Genomic DNA, 18,995 nt, shown 5'->3' on the forward strand with positions numbered 1-18,995 from the left:
TTTTTTTCAGTGTCATGTAACCCCAATCACTGGTGGTCACGCTCTCTTAGAGAAAGTAAAAGGCTGAGGTAGATGAGTCATTATCCGGGCCTGTCCGTGCCTGTAGACCTCACCTGGTGGTGACTCTTAGATATCAGTCACAGTCAAAAGAACCTCCGGTCGCTCTCATCGTGTCGCCTGGCAGGCAGCGACCGAAGGGGGCGGGGCTTTCACACAGCAGGCACATATAATGATCCATCTATACATTGGTTCCCTCTTTGCAGCCTTCTTCGTGTTGCATCTGCACATTTGCATAAAGCTGAGCTTCTCTCAACTTTCGTCGCTTAAGTTGCTCACGCCGCCGGTCGCTCATCGTCACCAGTGCATCGGAAATGAATGGCAGCTTGTCGCCGCGGTCGCTCAAGTCGCTTTTGGTGTGAGCGCCCCATTAGTCAGGGCCTCGCCTTTAAATCAAAAACTCTGGCTCCCCCACCACCTCCAACTCTTCGTTTCTATTAAATTACAAAGGTTAAGGTGTGTTCTCCTTTAATTTCTTATGCAGTTAACCTACTAAACAAAAGTCAAAGTCAGGTTTATTGTCAATTTCTTCATGTATACAAGACATACAGAGAGATCGAAATTGCGTTCCTAACTATCCCACGGTGAAGACGGGACAAGACCTTTACCAACAAGTAACACATGACAGTAAACATTAAAGTGCACAGACGACAGCAAATGAGAACAGGCTTATCCTCGTCATACTAAAATAAAATAAAATGAAAGTAACGGTGACTATAAAAGTGCAAAAACAGACAGCCATAAATAGAGGTGCTTCTCTGAGATTACTTTATGTACGATGTAAATATCATCCTCCCAATAAAGCTTTCTCTTGCTCTCATGAGAAGTGTACCATATCAGAATTAGACAGTCTTTGGTCTATTAAGAGCCAAAGGCACTAATCATTGGTTCCATCATGGGCCTCCGCTGAAACTCATGCACAGTTATTCTAAGTGCTTTATTTGTTGAATGAATGCCTTTTTGTTTAAGCCGCTGGAATCCTGGAGTTGAACAGCTTAATCGAAAAAAGGGAGAAGTGAAATGGGGATTTAAGACACTGGAGGCCTGCAGATAAATTGGCCAAAGTACAATCGCAAAAACACTCGAGTTGAAGCTGCCGAGGGGATTTTTTTGGATGAAGTGCATCTTCCCCCCATAATGAAACAGAAAATAAAGACAGGCTAATGGGCATCACACCTCATTTTCTTTAAACAACCGGGGAGTGCGCCTTCAGCTAATTTGCACTGTGGCAGGCTGTTTTAATGAGTGGAAGTTTCGCATTAAAGCAGGAGGCTGTGTTTGAACGGCTACATGTCAGCTCCACCCGGGCTATTTTTCCCAGCATTTAGTTCTGGCTTTGAGGATAAGACTGTTTTCCTCCTTCCTGAAGTAGTTTGGTTAAATTGATGCCAAGATCCAGCGGAGCTGTCTGCCTTGTATCATTAACCGCACGTCGTGTTGGCATCTGCTTTTTCAACCCGAATGAGACGTATGTCGGGATAAAACCCTCACATTATGGGATGGTTGACTTGGTTTTTGAGTGTGGATCGGGATCAGCAGCCTGTCCTGGATGTACATTATCCATTAAATCCATTAAAATAATGCATTATAATGTACATCCTGAACAGGATACGGTTGGTGTGGATGGATGATGAGGATAACGATGTGATTTCATATTTCTGCTTTATTGATACAGTAAAACTTTAAAGTTGAATTTTTTAATTAATTTTTTTATTGCATATTGAACATAACATATACACAGGAAAATATTACATCCCATTTAAAGTGGAATTTACTGCCTGTTCATGGCTACCAGTGACGTCACGTCGACGAGAACGCCGCCTTATTTGTCCAATTGGACGGTTCTCCTCTGTTTCGCTATGGCGGTAAACACCTTAACACAACTGAACGAGACGGGGAGACAACGATATTTGTTAAAAATTTACTTTTTTTTTTTTTTTGCTAACCTTTGCAAAAGGCCTTCCCCAACTCATGTTCCCGGATATTTATATCTTTTTGATGCACAACCATTTATTCCGCCGGTCCACGTCCTTTGGGATGGAATAAAACTGCATTTCTGGGTTTCTTTGTCGCCTGCTATCACAGCCGACAGCACAAGATATTCCTGGCATCTTTCAAATAGTGTCAATGTTCGGTCTCGCTGATTTTCCTCCTGCTCCACTTGTTCTGGTAATGCTGTAACCTGTAACCTTTGACCTGAGTGCTGCGGGCGGACACAAATATGGCGGCGAGAAAATGCTGTGACGTCATGCGGCCTTGATTCAAGATTCAAAAAGCTTTATTTATCTCGAGGGAAATTGCTGTGCAACAGTTAGGGAACAAAGGGGAAAGTACTAAAGTAAAATAAAATAAAGTAATAAATTAAAATAAAGGTAACGTAAAATAAAGCTAATGTAAAATAAAATATTAAAGCCATAATGTGTAATATTTCACGTCGTTTATTAACAAATTTGAGTCTTATCATTCACAAGTATTACCTCAATCACAAAAGTGCCGTGCTCTTATATTCTTTATATTCAGCATTCGAATGTACATAAGAGTGTTACACTCCAATGAATGTCTCCATGTTGCTCCGCCATTTTAAAACTACGGGATTTGTAGAAGGGCATGTCATCAGCTTCGCATTTTCCGTTTACACATTGGAAACGGAAAATGCGAAGCTGATGACATGTCCTTCTACAAATCCCGTAGTTTTAAAATGGCGGAGCGACATGGAGACATTCATTGTCCGTGAAATATTACACATTATAGCTTTAAATTAAAATAAAGGTAACGTAAAATAGAATAAAATAGCGCTAACATAAAATAAAGCTAATGAAAAAAAAAATAAAGCTAATATAAAATAAAATAAAGCTAACGTAAAATAAATTAAAATAAAGCTAACGTAAAATAAAGCTAACGTAAAATAAAATATTAAATTAAAATAAAGGTAAAGTAAAATAGAATAAAATAGAGCTAACATAAAATAAAGCTAATGAAAAAAAAAATAAAATAAAGCTAACGTAAAATAACACAAGGGTGCAATGTGCAGATGAATTCTGAAGGCAGCAACATATTTATAAAATAAAAAAAAACTATGAACTAGTTCATTTTTGGAACTGGGAACTGAGTTTAACATTTTGAGCTATTTTTTTTTAACCTTTTTGATTCTCGTCCACCACCGATGGATTTCACTGAATATCTCTGGATCTCCTCTCTGCACAGCACTCTGTCATCCAGATTATAGTAAGAGTAGTTGTCAGTGGAGCCTCTCTTACAACCCTTGTGATGTTTTTAATGTAGGATGGAACATTTAGGAAAACAAACACAAGCTAAAGCTTCGGTTTGAACCGTCAGAGGAAAGTGACCCCGCCCCCTTTTCACTGATTATCAGAGATGGGTTTCTGATTGATCAAACGGGGGCTTTAAAGTGCAGTGAGCAGACAGAACGGCTGAATTCTGCAGCTCAGATGGAGAGAACAGTAACATGTGGGCACCTCGCTTAACTTCATCATGTCAGGAGTGTTTCATCGTTCTGTTTTTAGCTTCAGCTCATGCTGTGTGTTTCTGACTTTACAGATGACCAAGGTATCCAAGGACCATTGTCTGGAGATCGTCAACAAATTTGAGCCATGCTCTGAGAACCAGAAGCAAGAGGTTTTGGGAATTGATGGTGAGTCCATTTAAAGTTTTCTTACTTTTACAAACCCGTTTATGTACTTTTCTTATTCTCTGGCTGATATTATATTATATTGGGTCCAAAGGGGCTCAAAATAAGAACAAATTCAGTGCTTGAAGGTCAATGTGTGTTCTTTTTTAGTTGCCAGAAGGGAGTTTTTGGAGACTAAAATAAGTGAATTCGGCCTTTTCTCTGCAGCAGACTTGACTTTGCTGTGCTGCTGTTTCCACATCTCAGAAAAAGGGGCAAAGGGGGCCCAAACATTTGCTCCAATTTAGAAAAAAAACCCAACCCGTTTGGTTTGTTTCAGGTTTTACAAACTACACGCGCAGCCCAGCTGGGGACATCTTCAACCCGGAGCACTACAGTGTGATCCAGGACATGAACCAGCCGCTGTGCAACTACTTCATCGCCTCGTCGCACAACACCTACCTGATGGGAGACCAGCTGATGTCTCAGTCCAGGGTGGACATGTACGCCTGGGTGCTGCAGGCCGGCTGCCGCTGCGTGGAAGGTCAGCTCGGACACACTCACACTCACACTCAGACACAGTTTAACACGGGCGATGCTTTTGGGTTAACGGGCTTCACCCATACGCTGTGGGCTCGCTGTGCTCAGCAGGGCTGGAGGGAAGTTCTGGATGCTTCTTCTTTCTCTGCTTTAGGCTCGGTGGTGTTTATATTCTCCTGAACTGACTTGAGTTCAAATTCTTTGACAATCCTCATCAGATTTAAGCAGTTTGTTTGTTTAGAGATGAAGACGTGAGCTCATTAGGCTGTACTTAAATAGAGATTCTGTTGTAAGATGGAAAGTGGTGCTTCGCTGCTCGACTGCTTTACAGGGAAACGAGCAAAGCACGTAATCAGCTGCTGTTTCTCATTCATGGTGATTATTAACAGAGAATATGACGGAGTTTAGGCCTTTAAAGTACAGCCCAAATATTCCTCTTGGCTTCAGCTGATGATGAACATCGTCAGTGGCTTCTCATGCACTTTTTTTTGCCTGTGCATTACTTTTAATGTCTCGGTATTCCTGTAATTCACGTTCATGTTCTTGTCGGCTGTGCTGCAGCTTCTGTGATCAGACGCCACGTTCACTTGGTTAAAATGAGCTGCTGCAGCGACCGAAGCGAAGGCTGTTTCCCTGTTTGAGGCCGGCGTGCACTGACAGTGACGGTCGCTCAGTTAGCATTCCTCTCGTGCATGAATATTTAACGATCCAGCGTGTGTGCGGGGTGAGAGGATAGACAGCTGTGATGTGTGTTTGAGGAAGATGGACGGAGCTGCAGAATCAAAGTGCTCCACGCAGCTAAATCAGTGTGTGAGACCCTGAATAAATGTTTAATAAAAGGGCAATGGTTTCATCCAGGAGCAGCTCTGGTAATTATCACCTCGTTTCTTCTTTAAAGGGACAGTTCGCCTCTTTTGACATGAAGCTGTATGACATCCCCTATCAGCAACATCATTTATGAACATCTTCTTACCCCCTGCTGCGTCCTGTGAGCAGAGTTCCAGCCTCGTTTTGGTGTTGATGAAGGTAGTCCGGCTAGTTGGCTGGGGTTTAAAAAATAAAGCGTTTTGCTTCTCAAAACAATATGCGTTCAACAGAGTAATACACTTGCATCACACAATCATTCTCCAGGAGAGAGTCAGAGCTCACAATCTCTTGGCCCTATTTTCTCTCCCTTCGTATCACTGCCTGCTGCCGCCTGCCGCGCCTGTTACAGTGTTTACTGCTCGGTCTACACAGCAGGCAGTGATACAAAGGGAGAGAAAATAGGGCCAAGCGATTGTGAGCTCTGACTTTTTCCTGGAGAACGATTTTGTGATGCAAATCCCGGACTACCTTCATCAACACCAAAACGAGGCTGGAACTCTGCTCACAGGACGCAGCAGGGGGTAAGAAGATGTTCATAAATGATGTTGCTGATATGGGATGTCATACAGCTTCATGTCAAAAGAGGCGAACTATCCCTTTAAGGATGAAAAATAAACTTGTTGTTTCTTTATTTCTCTTGGGTTCTGTCCCGCTATCTCTGCACCGCTCAGGGTTGTTTACAGAGAAGTGTATCGTGTTCTGTCGGCCTGTTCACAGGTTCTCAGGCGGTTTAAGTTGCCAGCGCTCTTTAGCAGCAGAAAGGGGAAGAAAACATCCTCCAACAGAGATGCAGAGATGACTGAATCGGGGTATTTTACTAATGTTTGCCTCCCACTTTGCATCTATATAAGCATCCACCCTGGAGGATAGATTCCACCTGGTCTGCTTGGTGCCAATTAGAAATGAATCCATGTTTATTATGGACTTAAGGAGCCGATTGCTTCGGCTGAATGGGATTTTCCCAGAGTTGGAGGCTGTCTGAATGGCTGAAGTGAGAATGAGTAACACAGAAGTGCACACAGGACACAGTGAGCATGTCCAGTGGGTATTACAGGCAGCGCAGCGACTTTTTCAGCCGGTCTCGTTCAGCTCCACGGTGCAGATAAATGTTTGTTGTGAGGGTGGAAGCCTCGGGGAAGCCTGGCATTATATTCTGGTAAAAAGGTCACCACCCGCTCTGGTGCTGTCTGCCCGAGGGCAGCAGAAATCCAACTGGGCCGAGTGTCTCCTAAATGCACAGGCACGCTCTGATGAAGGTCAGGCAGACTAAAGCCTTACTTTAAACGGTGCATTTGGACCCAAAGAGAAATTTGAGGCATCTGATATTTAACCAACACTGAAATGCTAGTAGTCGTAATAGGTGGACATATGAACCTGCTCCTCCACTTGCCTCTCTCTGTTTGGAGTCGGGAAGCTCTCCATTATGAGCTCAGGGCTTCAGACTCACTGAGAAACGCACGAGCTGTGGTGGTGGAGCCTGAAAACGAACAATAAGGCTGTGTTCCAAACTGCATACTTCTCGTACTACTCATACTAACGTTTGAGTTAGTATGCGAGTTTGAGTAAGCGAGAAGTTCCCGGATGCATACTAGATTCGCCGAAATGTTGGGTATGCATCATGAGGTTACTACTCATACTCAAACTACCCAAGATGCAACGTAACGTGACGTCGCCGATCGTCATTTCCTGTCAAAACGGCAGTTTCAAGCTAGCTACAACAAGGGTAGGATCACTTCCTGTTTTCAAAACAAAAGCACCAATTGTATCGTAATGGCTTTCCCTATGATAAAAGGCAACGGGTATTTTATTTTGTGAAAATAACTGGAAGTGCGTTGCTCACTGCGGCTAGCTTTAGTAGCGCCGAATTCGTGGGAACAAAATTGTAAATAGCCGGTATTTTGTCAGGTTTTCAACACGTTGGGGATCTAAACGACTACTTTCTCGCCTGAAAATGTTTCAAATGTTGCTAAAGTTTACAGAGTTTAGAGCTTAAGTGAAATCAGCTTCAGGCCGGCTGATTTCGGCTCGGGCAGGAGCGAAATGCATTGTGGGTAAACGCTCTGCATACTGTCTGATTGATGAGTATGCAGTATGGAAGCATGTAGTATGCGGTTTCGAAAACACAGCCTAAGAGTTTGTCCAGGTTGATGGTTCAGTTCAAAGCCACAGTGCTGAAGCTCTGTTCATTCTAAACTGTGACGTGTTGCAAGGTAAAGGACGACCACTTTGTTCCTGCCACATATCCTAAAACTACGGAAGCCCAGAGCGGACGTGGTACGTATAAACCTTTTTTTGATGGTTTTCTCGAGATAACCAGTTAATTTACCGATGGTTTTCAAGGCCACTTTTCTCCCCAGTCCGCCCCTGTTTATATGTGTTTATATGTATTTCTGGCAAAGGTTTTTACCCATTTTTACCCCCCTTTCATTGGAAACTGAATAAAGTAGCCTATGAATCAAACATGGAATGTGGAGCGTTTGTGTAACATGCACAAAGCAAATCCCGCTGGTGTGACGAGCATTTCGTTTTCGAGTTATTTATCTCGTTATCTTGAGAAAACGATAACGGCACCTCTCGTGCATCGTTCGGTAACCATGGAGACGGCCTGGTCCCCTCAGCCGGTCACTGATGAAGTCGACTATATCAGCAGGATCACTGAGGTGCAAACGCCTGCTGAGCTGCAGTCCAGCCGGCCGTCTCCTTAAAGGACGCGGGCTGATATGAAAGTTATCTCTACAAGACAAACACATAAAACACATATAAACAGGGGCGGACTGGGGAGAAAAAGTGGCCTCGAAAAGCATCGGTAAATTAACTCGTTATCTCGAGAAAACCATCAGAAAAAAGTTTATACGTACCACGTCCGCTCTGGGCTTCCGTATAAAACACCATGTGATCAGTTCCAGTTGAACGTGCGCTGGGCTGAACTCTGTGAGAGACGTTCTTCCTCGTCCTCCTCGGCCTTTAGCCGCTGCTTTGGTTTCCCTTTAGCAGACATGTTCCCACACAATGTGCCGCTCACGGCCTCCCGCTGACTGTCCCGCTCATTCTGTCCACAGTTGACTGTTGGGACGGTCAGGACGGCGAGCCCATCGTGCACCACGGCTACACCCTCACCTCCAAGATCCTCTTCAGAGACGTCATCGAGACCATCAACAAGTACGCCTTCGTCAAGAACGAGTAGGTTTGAACACACGCACCCGATCTGAGTCCTTCCAAGCAGTTATCTGTTCACTTTGGGAACACTTTGGGAACCCTTCAGCGGCTCACTATCGCGTTTGATCACCTTTTACATTTGTGACGGTGAACAAACCGTGAAAAACGTGCGTTTGGCTTTGAAAAGCATCTGAAAAACACAAGCCGTGTAATCTGAAATGCTGTCAGTATGTGTGTAACTAATGTTTCACAGCCTGCTGCGCTGCAAAGCATGGAGGGAAATCAGGGCTATGTGAGGGTGAAGACCTCCACTCAGAGGTTGCTCTCATCTTTGGTGATCAAGAGAATATTTCCATTTTATTATCCTTGGTAAATTACAGGAACACGGACAGGTTTGTCTCTGATATTCTACGCAGTTAGTTTACTTTCTAATATGTGTGCTCATTTATAACTTCATCCATGTTTAGGATGATATTTTAAAAACATTTGCAGGACCGTCATTAGTAATCAGACTCATCCACGTCGCAGTGTTTTTCCATATTTGATTAATCATGGCCACGTTTTTGCACAATCTAATCATATTTGTTTGATCAAATTTAAATAAATCCCCATAAGAAATTAAATCAGCCATACAGGGAAGATGATGCTGAAGAGTTGAGTTGTAACCTCAACTGTTCAGTTACTAAATGCTGCTGTTTAAAACCCGGCAGAAGAAAGAAGTTCATTTATAGAGCACAATTCAAGGTGCTTTAAATAGAAATAGAAAAAAATAATGTATTCATCCCCCAATGAGGGAAATTCAAATTAGTCAAGTAGGTCAAAAAAATATTAATATTTTTAATGATTGTATATTAATAACAACAATAATAATACCAATTCTTTTTATTTTTTTAAAATTTTTTTATATATATAATTTTTGGGGGCTTTCATGCCTTTAATTGACAGGACAGTTCAAGAGAGACAGGAAGCAGGGGGCAGAGAGAGGGGGAAAGACATGCAGCAAAGGGCCATCCAATGCAGGACTAGAACAACTGCAGCGAGAACTATTGCCTCTGTACGTGGGGCGCCTGCTCAACCCACTACGCCACCGACCACCCTAATAATACCAATTCTAATAAAAATACAACTACCAACTAATAATGATAATAAATGAATAAATAAATGAATAAAAAAAAATAAAAAATACAGCTACATCAAATCACAAGAAGGCAAATAAAATCATTAAAACATAAAAATAATCATTAATTAATTAGATTAAAAGCAAAGAGTGCAGTTAAAACTCTTTCAGGTGTCACATGCACAGCTAAACAGAACTGTTTTCAGCCTGGATTCAAACATCTTCTGGAAGGCTGTTCCAGATGTTTGGAGCATCAAACTGAAACGCAGCCTCAGCTGGTTTAGTCCTGACTCTGGGCACCAGCAGCAGACCCCTCCCTGAGGGCAGGAGACCCCTCCCTGTGGAAGGAGACCCCTCTCTGAGGCAGCAGACCCCTCCCTGAGGGCAGCAGACCCCTCCCTGAGGGCAGCAGACCCCTCCCTGAGGGCAGCAGACCCCACCCTGAGGGCAGGAGACCCCTCCCTGTGGAAGGAGACCCCTCCCTGAGGCAGGAGACCCCTCCCTGAGGGCAGGAGACCCCTCCCTGAGGGCAGGAGACCCCTCCCTGAGGGCAGCAGACCCCTCCCTGAGGCCAGGAGACCCCTCCCTAGGGCAGGAGACCCCTCTCTGAGGGCAGGAGACCCCTCCCTGAGGGCAGGAGACCCCACCCTGAGGCAGCAGACCCCTCTCTGAGGGCAGCAGACCCCTCTCTGAGGGCAGGAGACCCCTCCCTGAGGCAGCAGACCCCTCTCTGAGGGCAGCAGACCCCTCTCTGAGGGCAGGAGACCCCTCCCTGAGGGCAGGAGACCCCTCCCTGGGGCAGCAGACCTCTCCCTGAGGCAGCAGACCCCTCTCTGAGGGCAGCAGACCCCTCCCTGAGGCTCTCAGTTGGTTCATGTGGCTCTAACATGTCAGAGATGTACTTTGGTGCTGGACCATGAAGAGCAGAGCTGTTTTAAAGTCTCTGAGCGACAGGAAGCCAGAGCAGAGACCTGAGCAGTGGACTAATATGGTCGTATTTCCTGGTTCTGGTCAGGACTCGAGCAGCAGCGTTCTGGATGTACTGCAGCTGTCTTACAGCCCGTTTAGAGCCCAGTGAGCAGGCTGTTACAGCAGTCTAACCTGCTGGAGACAAACACACGGATCAGTCTCTCTAAGTCCTAAGACTCTGGTCTGGTTACAGTTTGTTGTTGTTGGATGTGCAGTTTCAGCACGGTCATTAAATGTTAAGTAGAAAGGCAGAAGTTTACAGCCTTTGAGCACATGAGATTTAAAGATGCTCTTAAAATTGACCACGTTGGGATTTTGCCGTATTTTTGTTTTCAATCCTTTTCCCATAGAGTAGGTTCATAGTTTGAGCTTTTCTTTGAGGTTGGTCAGAAATAAAATGCAGCTAATTAAACCATCCCCTGATTAATGATTAAGTTTGTGCGTAGATTTCATGGAACAAGTCGACTTTTACTGCCGTTTGTAGCGATCTGCTGCAGAATATTAGAGTTCAGTGAACTTAAAAGCAGAACCTGCAGCTCATGGAAGCTGGTGCTTTGAATTTTGAGAAGAATAGTTTTGTAAACGCAGCATAAAAGCTCAGCTGTGAGGACTGAGCTATCTGAGCGAGCTCCAGAACAAATGAGGGGAGGGAGTGCTGAAAATAGCAGAAACAGATAAAGGACTAAAATATGATGTGAACAAAGTTTGAGTTGATACAACTGAAGCGCTGATTTAACTGAGTGTGTAGGCGGCGGATCGGTGCTGCAGCCCCAACACTCCAGCAAGGAGAGGCGGTCAGAGGACTGAGAGGCTTAAACCTGGACCTGCACTTTGGAATCATCGTTACCTTTCAGGATGCAACAATAATAATAATAATTATAGATGGTTTTATATGGCGCTGATACTCCAGCGACTGAAACGACAGCAAATTCCTTATTCCTTATATCATTTATTTACAAATTACTGCACAAAGTATTTTACATGACACGACCGTCAGCCGTGAGCCTGTTTTCCAGTTGGTCTGCCTGGTTTGTCGTTACAAAATTCGACTGGTGCACGACAACGCGCCGCCTTGTCAGGGGGCGCCGCGCCGCCTTGTCATGGCGCGCCGCCTTGTCATGGCGAGCCGCGCCGCCTTGTCATGGCGAGCCGCGCCGCCTTGTCATGGCGAGCTGCGCCGGGCCAGAAATGCCGTTCTGACGTCACGCGCCGGCTGAACTCAACTATAAATCCAGCTTTAGACCTCAGTGGAATATCTGAAGACCCAGGGCTGAAATAATGTCTTCGTTCCTCGGAATAAAAAAGCTTTGTACCCCCCTTTTTTTTCTTTGCAAATCTCCAACCTTTTGAAATCTCTGTGGCTAATCTGGTGGTTCTGTAGCTCTGCTGCAGATCATGATGCTCACATTTATATATTCCTATAAACCAAACTGAAATCGTCTTCGCACCTGTGCACACACACAAACATTAGAGCCCACACTGACAGAAATGATCGCAGACACCCTCCTCCTCCTCGCAGATTCTGCTTCAGAAAGTGATAATCCCATTGACACGCATGCAGAGAAAAAATCTCTATTTTTAGATCCCGTCTCTTCGAGGAAGACGAGGCAGAAACGCTCCCTTTTGTGTGCATCTTTACCCTCATTCTGTGGTTTCCAAAACACGATTGCGGACAACATTTTAGCACAGATAATAGGCTGAAACGGAGCAGGGCGACGGGCTGCTTTTAACATCAAAGAGGAATCCCATTTTCCAGGCTGAATGAAGACGCGCTCCACAGAGGCCCGTTACAGAGAGCCTCCATCTGACTGAGACTGAATTACCACAGCCACGATGCTGTCAATGAGTAGAATGTGTAGTGTTCAATGCTGTTAATGTGACTAAGACTCGAGATGGGTCATGCTTCGTCTTTAAAGTGCCGTTTATCCAGACACGCTCATTTGTTAAATGCAAATCACATGCAGAGTGGAGAGCTCCAGGTAAGACTTCACATGGGCGATATCTGAGAGCATCACGAGGACTTTTAAACTGTCTTTTACGTCATTAAAAGCATAAAAACTCTGCTGTAGCAAATGTTTTCTGCGGCACATCCTAAACCGAAGCCAATGTTTGCTCTGACACTGATTCCAGATGTTTTACCGTCGAATAACTTCCAGTTTTTCCTGGTTTGAATACTAGCAACATCATTTATGAACACTGTCTTACCCCCTGCTGCGTCCTGTCGAAGGTAGTCCAGCTAGTTGGCTGGGGTTTAAAAAATAAAGCGTTTTGCTTCTCAAAACAATATGCGTTCAAAGGAGTAATACAATTGCATCACAAAATCGTTCTCCAGGAAAAAGTCAGACCTCACAATCACTTGGCTCTATTTTCTCTCCCTTCGTATCACTGCCTGCTGCCGACAGCCACGCCTGTTACTGTGTTTGCTGCTCGGTCTGCACAGCAGGCAGTGATACGAAGGGAGAGAAAATAGGGATTTTGTGATGCAAATGTATTACTCAGTTGAACGCATATTGTTTTGAGAAGCAAAACGCTTTATTTTTTAAACCCCAGCCAACTAGCCGGAACTACCTTCATCAACACCAAAACGAGGCTGGAACTCTGCTCACAGGACGCAGCAGGGGGTAAGAAGATGTTCATAAATGATGTTGCTGATATGGGATGTCACACAGCTTCATGTCAAAAGAGGCGAACTATCCCTTTAAAGTGTTTGGCGTGGATGGGCCTCAACATTTTAGTGCATTTCCTATAAAGGTTGTAACTCCACATTTAGGGGCTGATTTGCTTCCTTTTCAGCGGGTCTGTAGCCTGACGGCAGCTGGAAGTGTCGACCACTTGGGATTAATCATCTGTAATCCTCACATTTCCCACGGCTCACGTTAGCCAAACCTACAGCCTGCACTGGCTTTCTATCAGTTTTCATTTTTCTCTTTTATTACCACACCAAAAACTTTCTCTGAAAGTCGGCATCTTTTTCAATTTCAGTTCTATATTTTAGTCCTTATATCCTTATTGTGCTGTACATGATAAGTTTCTACTTTTGGTCAAAGTCATGCTGATATTATAAACTCTAAACTCTTCTTCGTGCTGCCATTGTGTGATCGTTCCCCAGCTACCCGGTCATCCTGTCCATAGAGAACCACTGCAGCGTCCCTCAGCAGAAGAAGATGGCCCAGTACCTGACTGAGATCCTGGGGGACAAACTGGACGTGTCCGCCATCAAAGCAGACGAGTCCGGGCGGTTGCCATCACCCGAAGCGCTGAAGGGCAAGATCCTCGTGAAGGTGAAGCCAGACCTGTGACACAGCCAAAGTTTTAATGTTGGGAAAATGATCCCTGTCGCATAGATTCTGCACAGGCAGAGGAGTCCTGGGGCAATTATCTCAGCTCAGTGTTTCATTATCTGTGGTTCAAAATGACTTCAAAGGCGAGAGATGGCAGGCAGATAGAAGAGATGAGATTAGAAAGAGTTAAAATGCGATGTTTGTGTGGTGTTTGAGTGTGAACGACAAACAGCAGCCCGGCTTATCGGGGAATTATCATCACCGTTATCATCGGAAAACAGCGACCCGAGTCCAGCGTCCCACAGATAATTGGTTAAATGCGAGAGCTACGAGTCGACTAAAGATTAAAAAAGTTTTCAAACCATTTCAAACGGGAGGAATCATCAATAGAAGAGGGGGAAATAACATTCACATCAGAGCAATTGTTGTTCCTTTCTCTGCCAGGGGAAGAAACTGCCCCCCAACATTGACGAGAACGCAGAGGAGGGAGACGTTTCTGACGAGGACAGCGCCGACGAGATGGAGGACGACTGCAAGCTGATGAACGGAGATGTATGTACCCTGCTGGGTCCCTTTGCTCCAGCTCTTTGTGCTCGACAGATGTTTTTTTTAAATAGTTGATGTTTGAATCTATCCGTGCGTTCTCTGCTGTTTGCTGCTTTTTCCTCTGTGTGTGTGGCTATATCTTCTCATTTCCCACTTGTCCTCTCTTCTTCTCTTCACCTTTTTTGCTTGCTTCTTTCAAAGTGGAAGGTATTGTATTAAAAAGCTCATTTTTCACTCTCCTCCTGAAACGTCACCTCAGCCATGTACCATGCTTGTCTCATCCCGACAGTGAGAGTTTAAAGTGTCGGGTCCAGCAACACTCCCATCAAATGTGTTGTGAGAGGACTCTTAACCCGGAGCCTGACGTGCATGTTGGCTTAGGCATGTTTCTATCTGCAGAAATATCACGGAAAAGCCACGTCGGGCAGCAAATAAGAGCGCCCGGATGATTTAATGTCAGTCTCTTGGGTTTATTTCCCTCTCAGCTGAACAAATGCAGTCCAAAAGGCCTCCAAGTATTCGATATTTGAGCCAAAATACAGCCGTGTAAGATGTTAAAAAAGTGGAAAAAAGAATAACCTTACAGCTTTCTGAATGCATTCCTGTTAGAATAAAGTATTTGGCTTCACTCAGACTGAAAGATTTTATTCAGCTGGATATAAATAAACAGTAATCTGGCCTCAAACCGGAGAATATCAAAGCAGGTGTTCTTAAACGAGGCGGCTGATTGGAGTGATCCACACGTCCACGCTGCCACCGTGTGGCTGCTCTGAGCGTGTGCAGAATACTCAGTACTCAGAATACACAAACGTAGGCCTCGTGGAGCGGCTGTATTCAGATATCGGCGCACGTTGAGCATCAGACGGAGGATCTGAAGTCGGGTTAACTGCCAGGAGAAACTATTAAAAGCTCTAAAAAGACGGCTTGTAAATGAAACTGTAAGTTTTAATCGTAAAAGCAGAGCGACTCTAAACTAAAGCGTGAATCATGACAGAATGCAGTGACTTCCAACTCATCTAAACCCTATTTTTTACAGGAAGCAGCATAGATGATATTTAATGTTTGAGGATAAAAAACACACACGTGTGCACGTAGAGTTTGATACTCTTTCAGTGGAGCAGGTGCAGCAAAGAGGTCTTCATAGATAGATAGATACTTTATTGATCCCGAAGGAAATTCAAAGCATCCAATAGCAAGACATAATAAAGCAATAAAAATGTTTATACAATTATAAACACTTTAAAAACAATCTAAGAATTTAAAAAACTCACTCAAAAAAAAAAGCACCGAAAAATCTGCCTCCGTAAAGACGCCCATCTGTCAAAGACTCTGTGGAAAGTTTTAATCTTTATCTGTGATGCATCGTATCAGTCAGAGATCTGCAGAAGCCACAGAAGTGTGTGCAGAGAAGGTTCAGGCTCAGACCAGGACTGAAGGGCTGTTCTTACCTCAGAGGTTTAAAACATGGCAGATGTCCCACCCTCATCCCCTACCATGGTCTCATTTGTGAAAATGTCCATACATCAGCCATTCTGCGGGGGGTTTCTGCTTCATGTTACACATTGTGTTGCTCCACCTTTGCTCCATGTTTGAGTCTAAGGCTGTGTTCGATACTGCATACGGCACACTGCATACTGCATACTGCATACTACATACTGCATACTACATACGGCATACTGCATACTACATACGGCATACTGCATACTACATACTGCATACGGCATACTACATACGGCATACTACATACTGCATACTACATACGGCATACTGCATACTGCATACGGCACACTGCACACTACATACTGCATACTACATACGGCATACTGCATACTACATACGGCATACTGCATACTGCATACTGCATACGGCATACTGCATACGGCATACTACATACTGCATACTGCATACTACATACTGCATACTACATACTGCATACTGCATACGGCATACTACATACAACATACTGCATACTACATACTGCATACGGCATACTACATACTACATACTGCATACTGCATACTGCATACGGCATACTACATACGGCATACTGCATACTACATACTGCATACTGCATACGGCATACTGCATACGGCATACTGCATACTACATACTACATACTGCATACTGCATACGGCATACTGCATACGGCATACTGCATACTGCATACTACATACAACATACTGCATACTACATACTGCATACTGCATACTACATACTGCATACTGCATACTACATACTACATACTGCATACTACATACTACATACCGCATACTACATACTAAATACCGCATACTACATACTCATCGATCAGACAGTATGCAGAGCGATTACCAACAATGCATTTCGCTCCTGCCCGAGCCGAAATCAGCCGGCCTGAAGCTGATTTCCCTTAAGCTCTAAACTCTGTAAACTTTAGCAACATTTGAAACATTTTCAGGTGAGAAAGTAGTCGTTTAGATCGCCAACGTGTTGAAAACCTGACAAAATACCGGCAACACTGAAAAAATGCTCCTCCAAAAATAAGTTTTAAAAAAACAACAAATACAAGACTTTTTTGCTTGAAATAAGCAAAAAAAAATCTGCCAATGGAACTAGTGAAAATCGACTTGTCAAGATTTCTAAGTGATCTTGAAATTAGCTTAAAAACCTCTTCAAATGTAAAAACAAAAAAAACCTTGTGTCATATGATATGTGACTCAAAACAATTTGTTTATTTGGTAAGACTTAGATTTTTTCCAGTGTATTTCCAATTTTGTTCCCACGAATTCGGCGCTACTAAAGCTAGCCGCAGTGAGCAACGCACTTCCGGTTATTTTCGCAAAATAAAATATCCTTTTATCATAGGGAAAGCCATTACGATACAATTGGTGCTTTTGTTTTGAAAACAGGAAGTGAAGCTACCCTCGTTGTAGCTAGCTTGAAACTGCCGTTTTGACAGGAAATGACGATCGGCGACGTCACGTTACGTTGCATCTTGGGTAGTTTGAGGACGAGTAGTAACCTCATGATGCACACCCAACATTTAGGAGAATCTAGTATGCATCCGGGAACTTCTCGCTTACTCACACTCGCTTACTAACTCAAAAAGTTAGTAGGAGTAGTAGGAGAAGTATGCGGTTTCGAACACAGCCCAAGTTCTTGTGGGTTTCTACTTGATGCCCTGATGAGACCTGCATGTGAAAGGAGGGTCCCGGGGACCTTTCAGGATCAGTTGAGGTTAACAGAAACATGTCTATTGGTTGAACCTTCTCTTACATGCAGACTGATATCATTTGGTCACATGCTGCCATGTGATCCCAACATCTGTGCTCTCATCTGTCACTCCTCTGAGTAATACTTCAGGGCCGATGAGCATACAGGAAACAGATGAGGTATTGTACTCCCACATCTGGAATGGTTCGTGTTGCTGAGGCAGTTTCACATGGTGAAACTTGCATTATACACGCTTTCTTTTCCTTTTTTTTTATCTGGTAAGACGAGAACACGACAAAGTTGTCCAAGACATGGATATAAAGGCATGTTTAAAGGGGGTTCAGTAACTGACTTTATGCACAGCAGCCCCCCCGAGGTGGAGCTGAAGTTGGACGGCTCTGCTTCTGGGAAAATAGAATTGTTTTTCTAAGTTCTCATTCCTATGAAATGGAAAGGAGTGCACCATTTGAACCATTTGAATGTGCATATTTCCACATTTCCTGGAAAAACAAAAACCTCCCCAGAAGGTCTGGATTTGATTGGTCGGCTTCATCAAGCGCGGCCGAAGCTGCTTTTAAAGTTTTTAATGGTTCAGTTCAATGTTTCCGTCATATAGTTTACACATTTAGGACCTCATCTGGTGCAATAAAAGTGAAAATAATGTTTTATTCTTGCTTTTCTAACATACTAGTCAACATAAACGTGCTGCCTCTCCACGTCAGACAGGCTTCCTCTCTCTGTTTTTAAATCCCATCTTAAAACGCATCTCTTCTCCTTGGCTTTCGACACCATGTGAGATGTTGAATGTACAATTACTATTTTTTTTTCAAATTTATTTTAGTATTATTATTGTTTTTTATTATTAAATTAAATTATTATTGTTAATTTCTTTGTTTTTATTTTTCTGTACAGCCCTTTGGTCAACTGAGGTTGTTGTAAAGTGCTTTATAAATAAAATTGGATAAATACTGTCTGATGATGCTAACCTTTTATTAGCATCTTAAAATCAGTGTCAGAAAACACAGTTTATGGGTGAGAGAATGTGTCCTCAGCCTGTCGCTCTTACGAATGATGGTGCTCCGTGCTCATCATTCCACCTATAACCGCTGCTTCTCCCTGCAGACGTCAGCCAACAGGAAGCAGGTGGAGAACATGGCCAAGAAAAAGCTGGACAACCTGATGAAGGAGTCCAAGATCCGAGACCGAGAGGACCCCGACAGCTTCACCATAGCGGCCCTCCCTCCTGCTGGGAAGCCCGCAGATAAGACCGGCAGCAAGGTAAACATCCAGTCTGAGCCTTTCAATTGGAATCGTATCTGATATGTTAAAGTTGTAAAGTGGTGGTTTTTTTTGGCTTTGCTGACTCTGCAGGAGCCAGACGACCATATTTACACGCTGCTGTCATCTTCTGACTCGGCAAAGGAAGTTTAAACCCACCGCTCTCACTGTGACAGTGTGCAGAAGTGATAGATTTGACAGATGTTACCCATCACTGCTCTATAAATAAAGGTTAAAGTGAATTATTTGGATTAACCCTAATCCCTGATAGGGGACATTTTTGTCCCCTTGGGGTGAACTTTCTCCTCTAATTCCACACTGGAAATAGTGATACTCATCATATTTGGTCCAGTTGTGCATTTTT

At 43.8% G+C, this 18,995-nt stretch overlaps 1 protein-coding gene across 1 annotated transcript in view; it reads left to right on the forward strand.

Moving 5' to 3' along the window:
• The window catches only part of plch2a (phospholipase C, eta 2a), a 258,084-nt gene that overhangs the window by 214,039 nt on the left and 25,050 nt on the right, over window positions 1-18,995 (forward strand). The window contains exons 7-12 of the mRNA XM_075476011.1: window positions 3,616-3,709; window positions 4,026-4,229; window positions 8,152-8,272; window positions 13,444-13,615; window positions 14,060-14,167; window positions 18,476-18,631. Of these exons, the coding sequence (XP_075332126.1) occupies window positions 3,616-3,709; window positions 4,026-4,229; window positions 8,152-8,272; window positions 13,444-13,615; window positions 14,060-14,167; window positions 18,476-18,631 (855 nt within the window). The remainder of the gene's footprint in view (window positions 1-3,615; window positions 3,710-4,025; window positions 4,230-8,151; window positions 8,273-13,443; window positions 13,616-14,059; window positions 14,168-18,475; window positions 18,632-18,995) is intronic.

This window comes from Odontesthes bonariensis, chromosome 10 (assembly GCF_027942865.1).
Source record: "Odontesthes bonariensis isolate fOdoBon6 chromosome 10, fOdoBon6.hap1, whole genome shotgun sequence".
Taxonomy (NCBI): Eukaryota; Metazoa; Chordata; class Actinopteri; order Atheriniformes; family Atherinopsidae; genus Odontesthes; species Odontesthes bonariensis.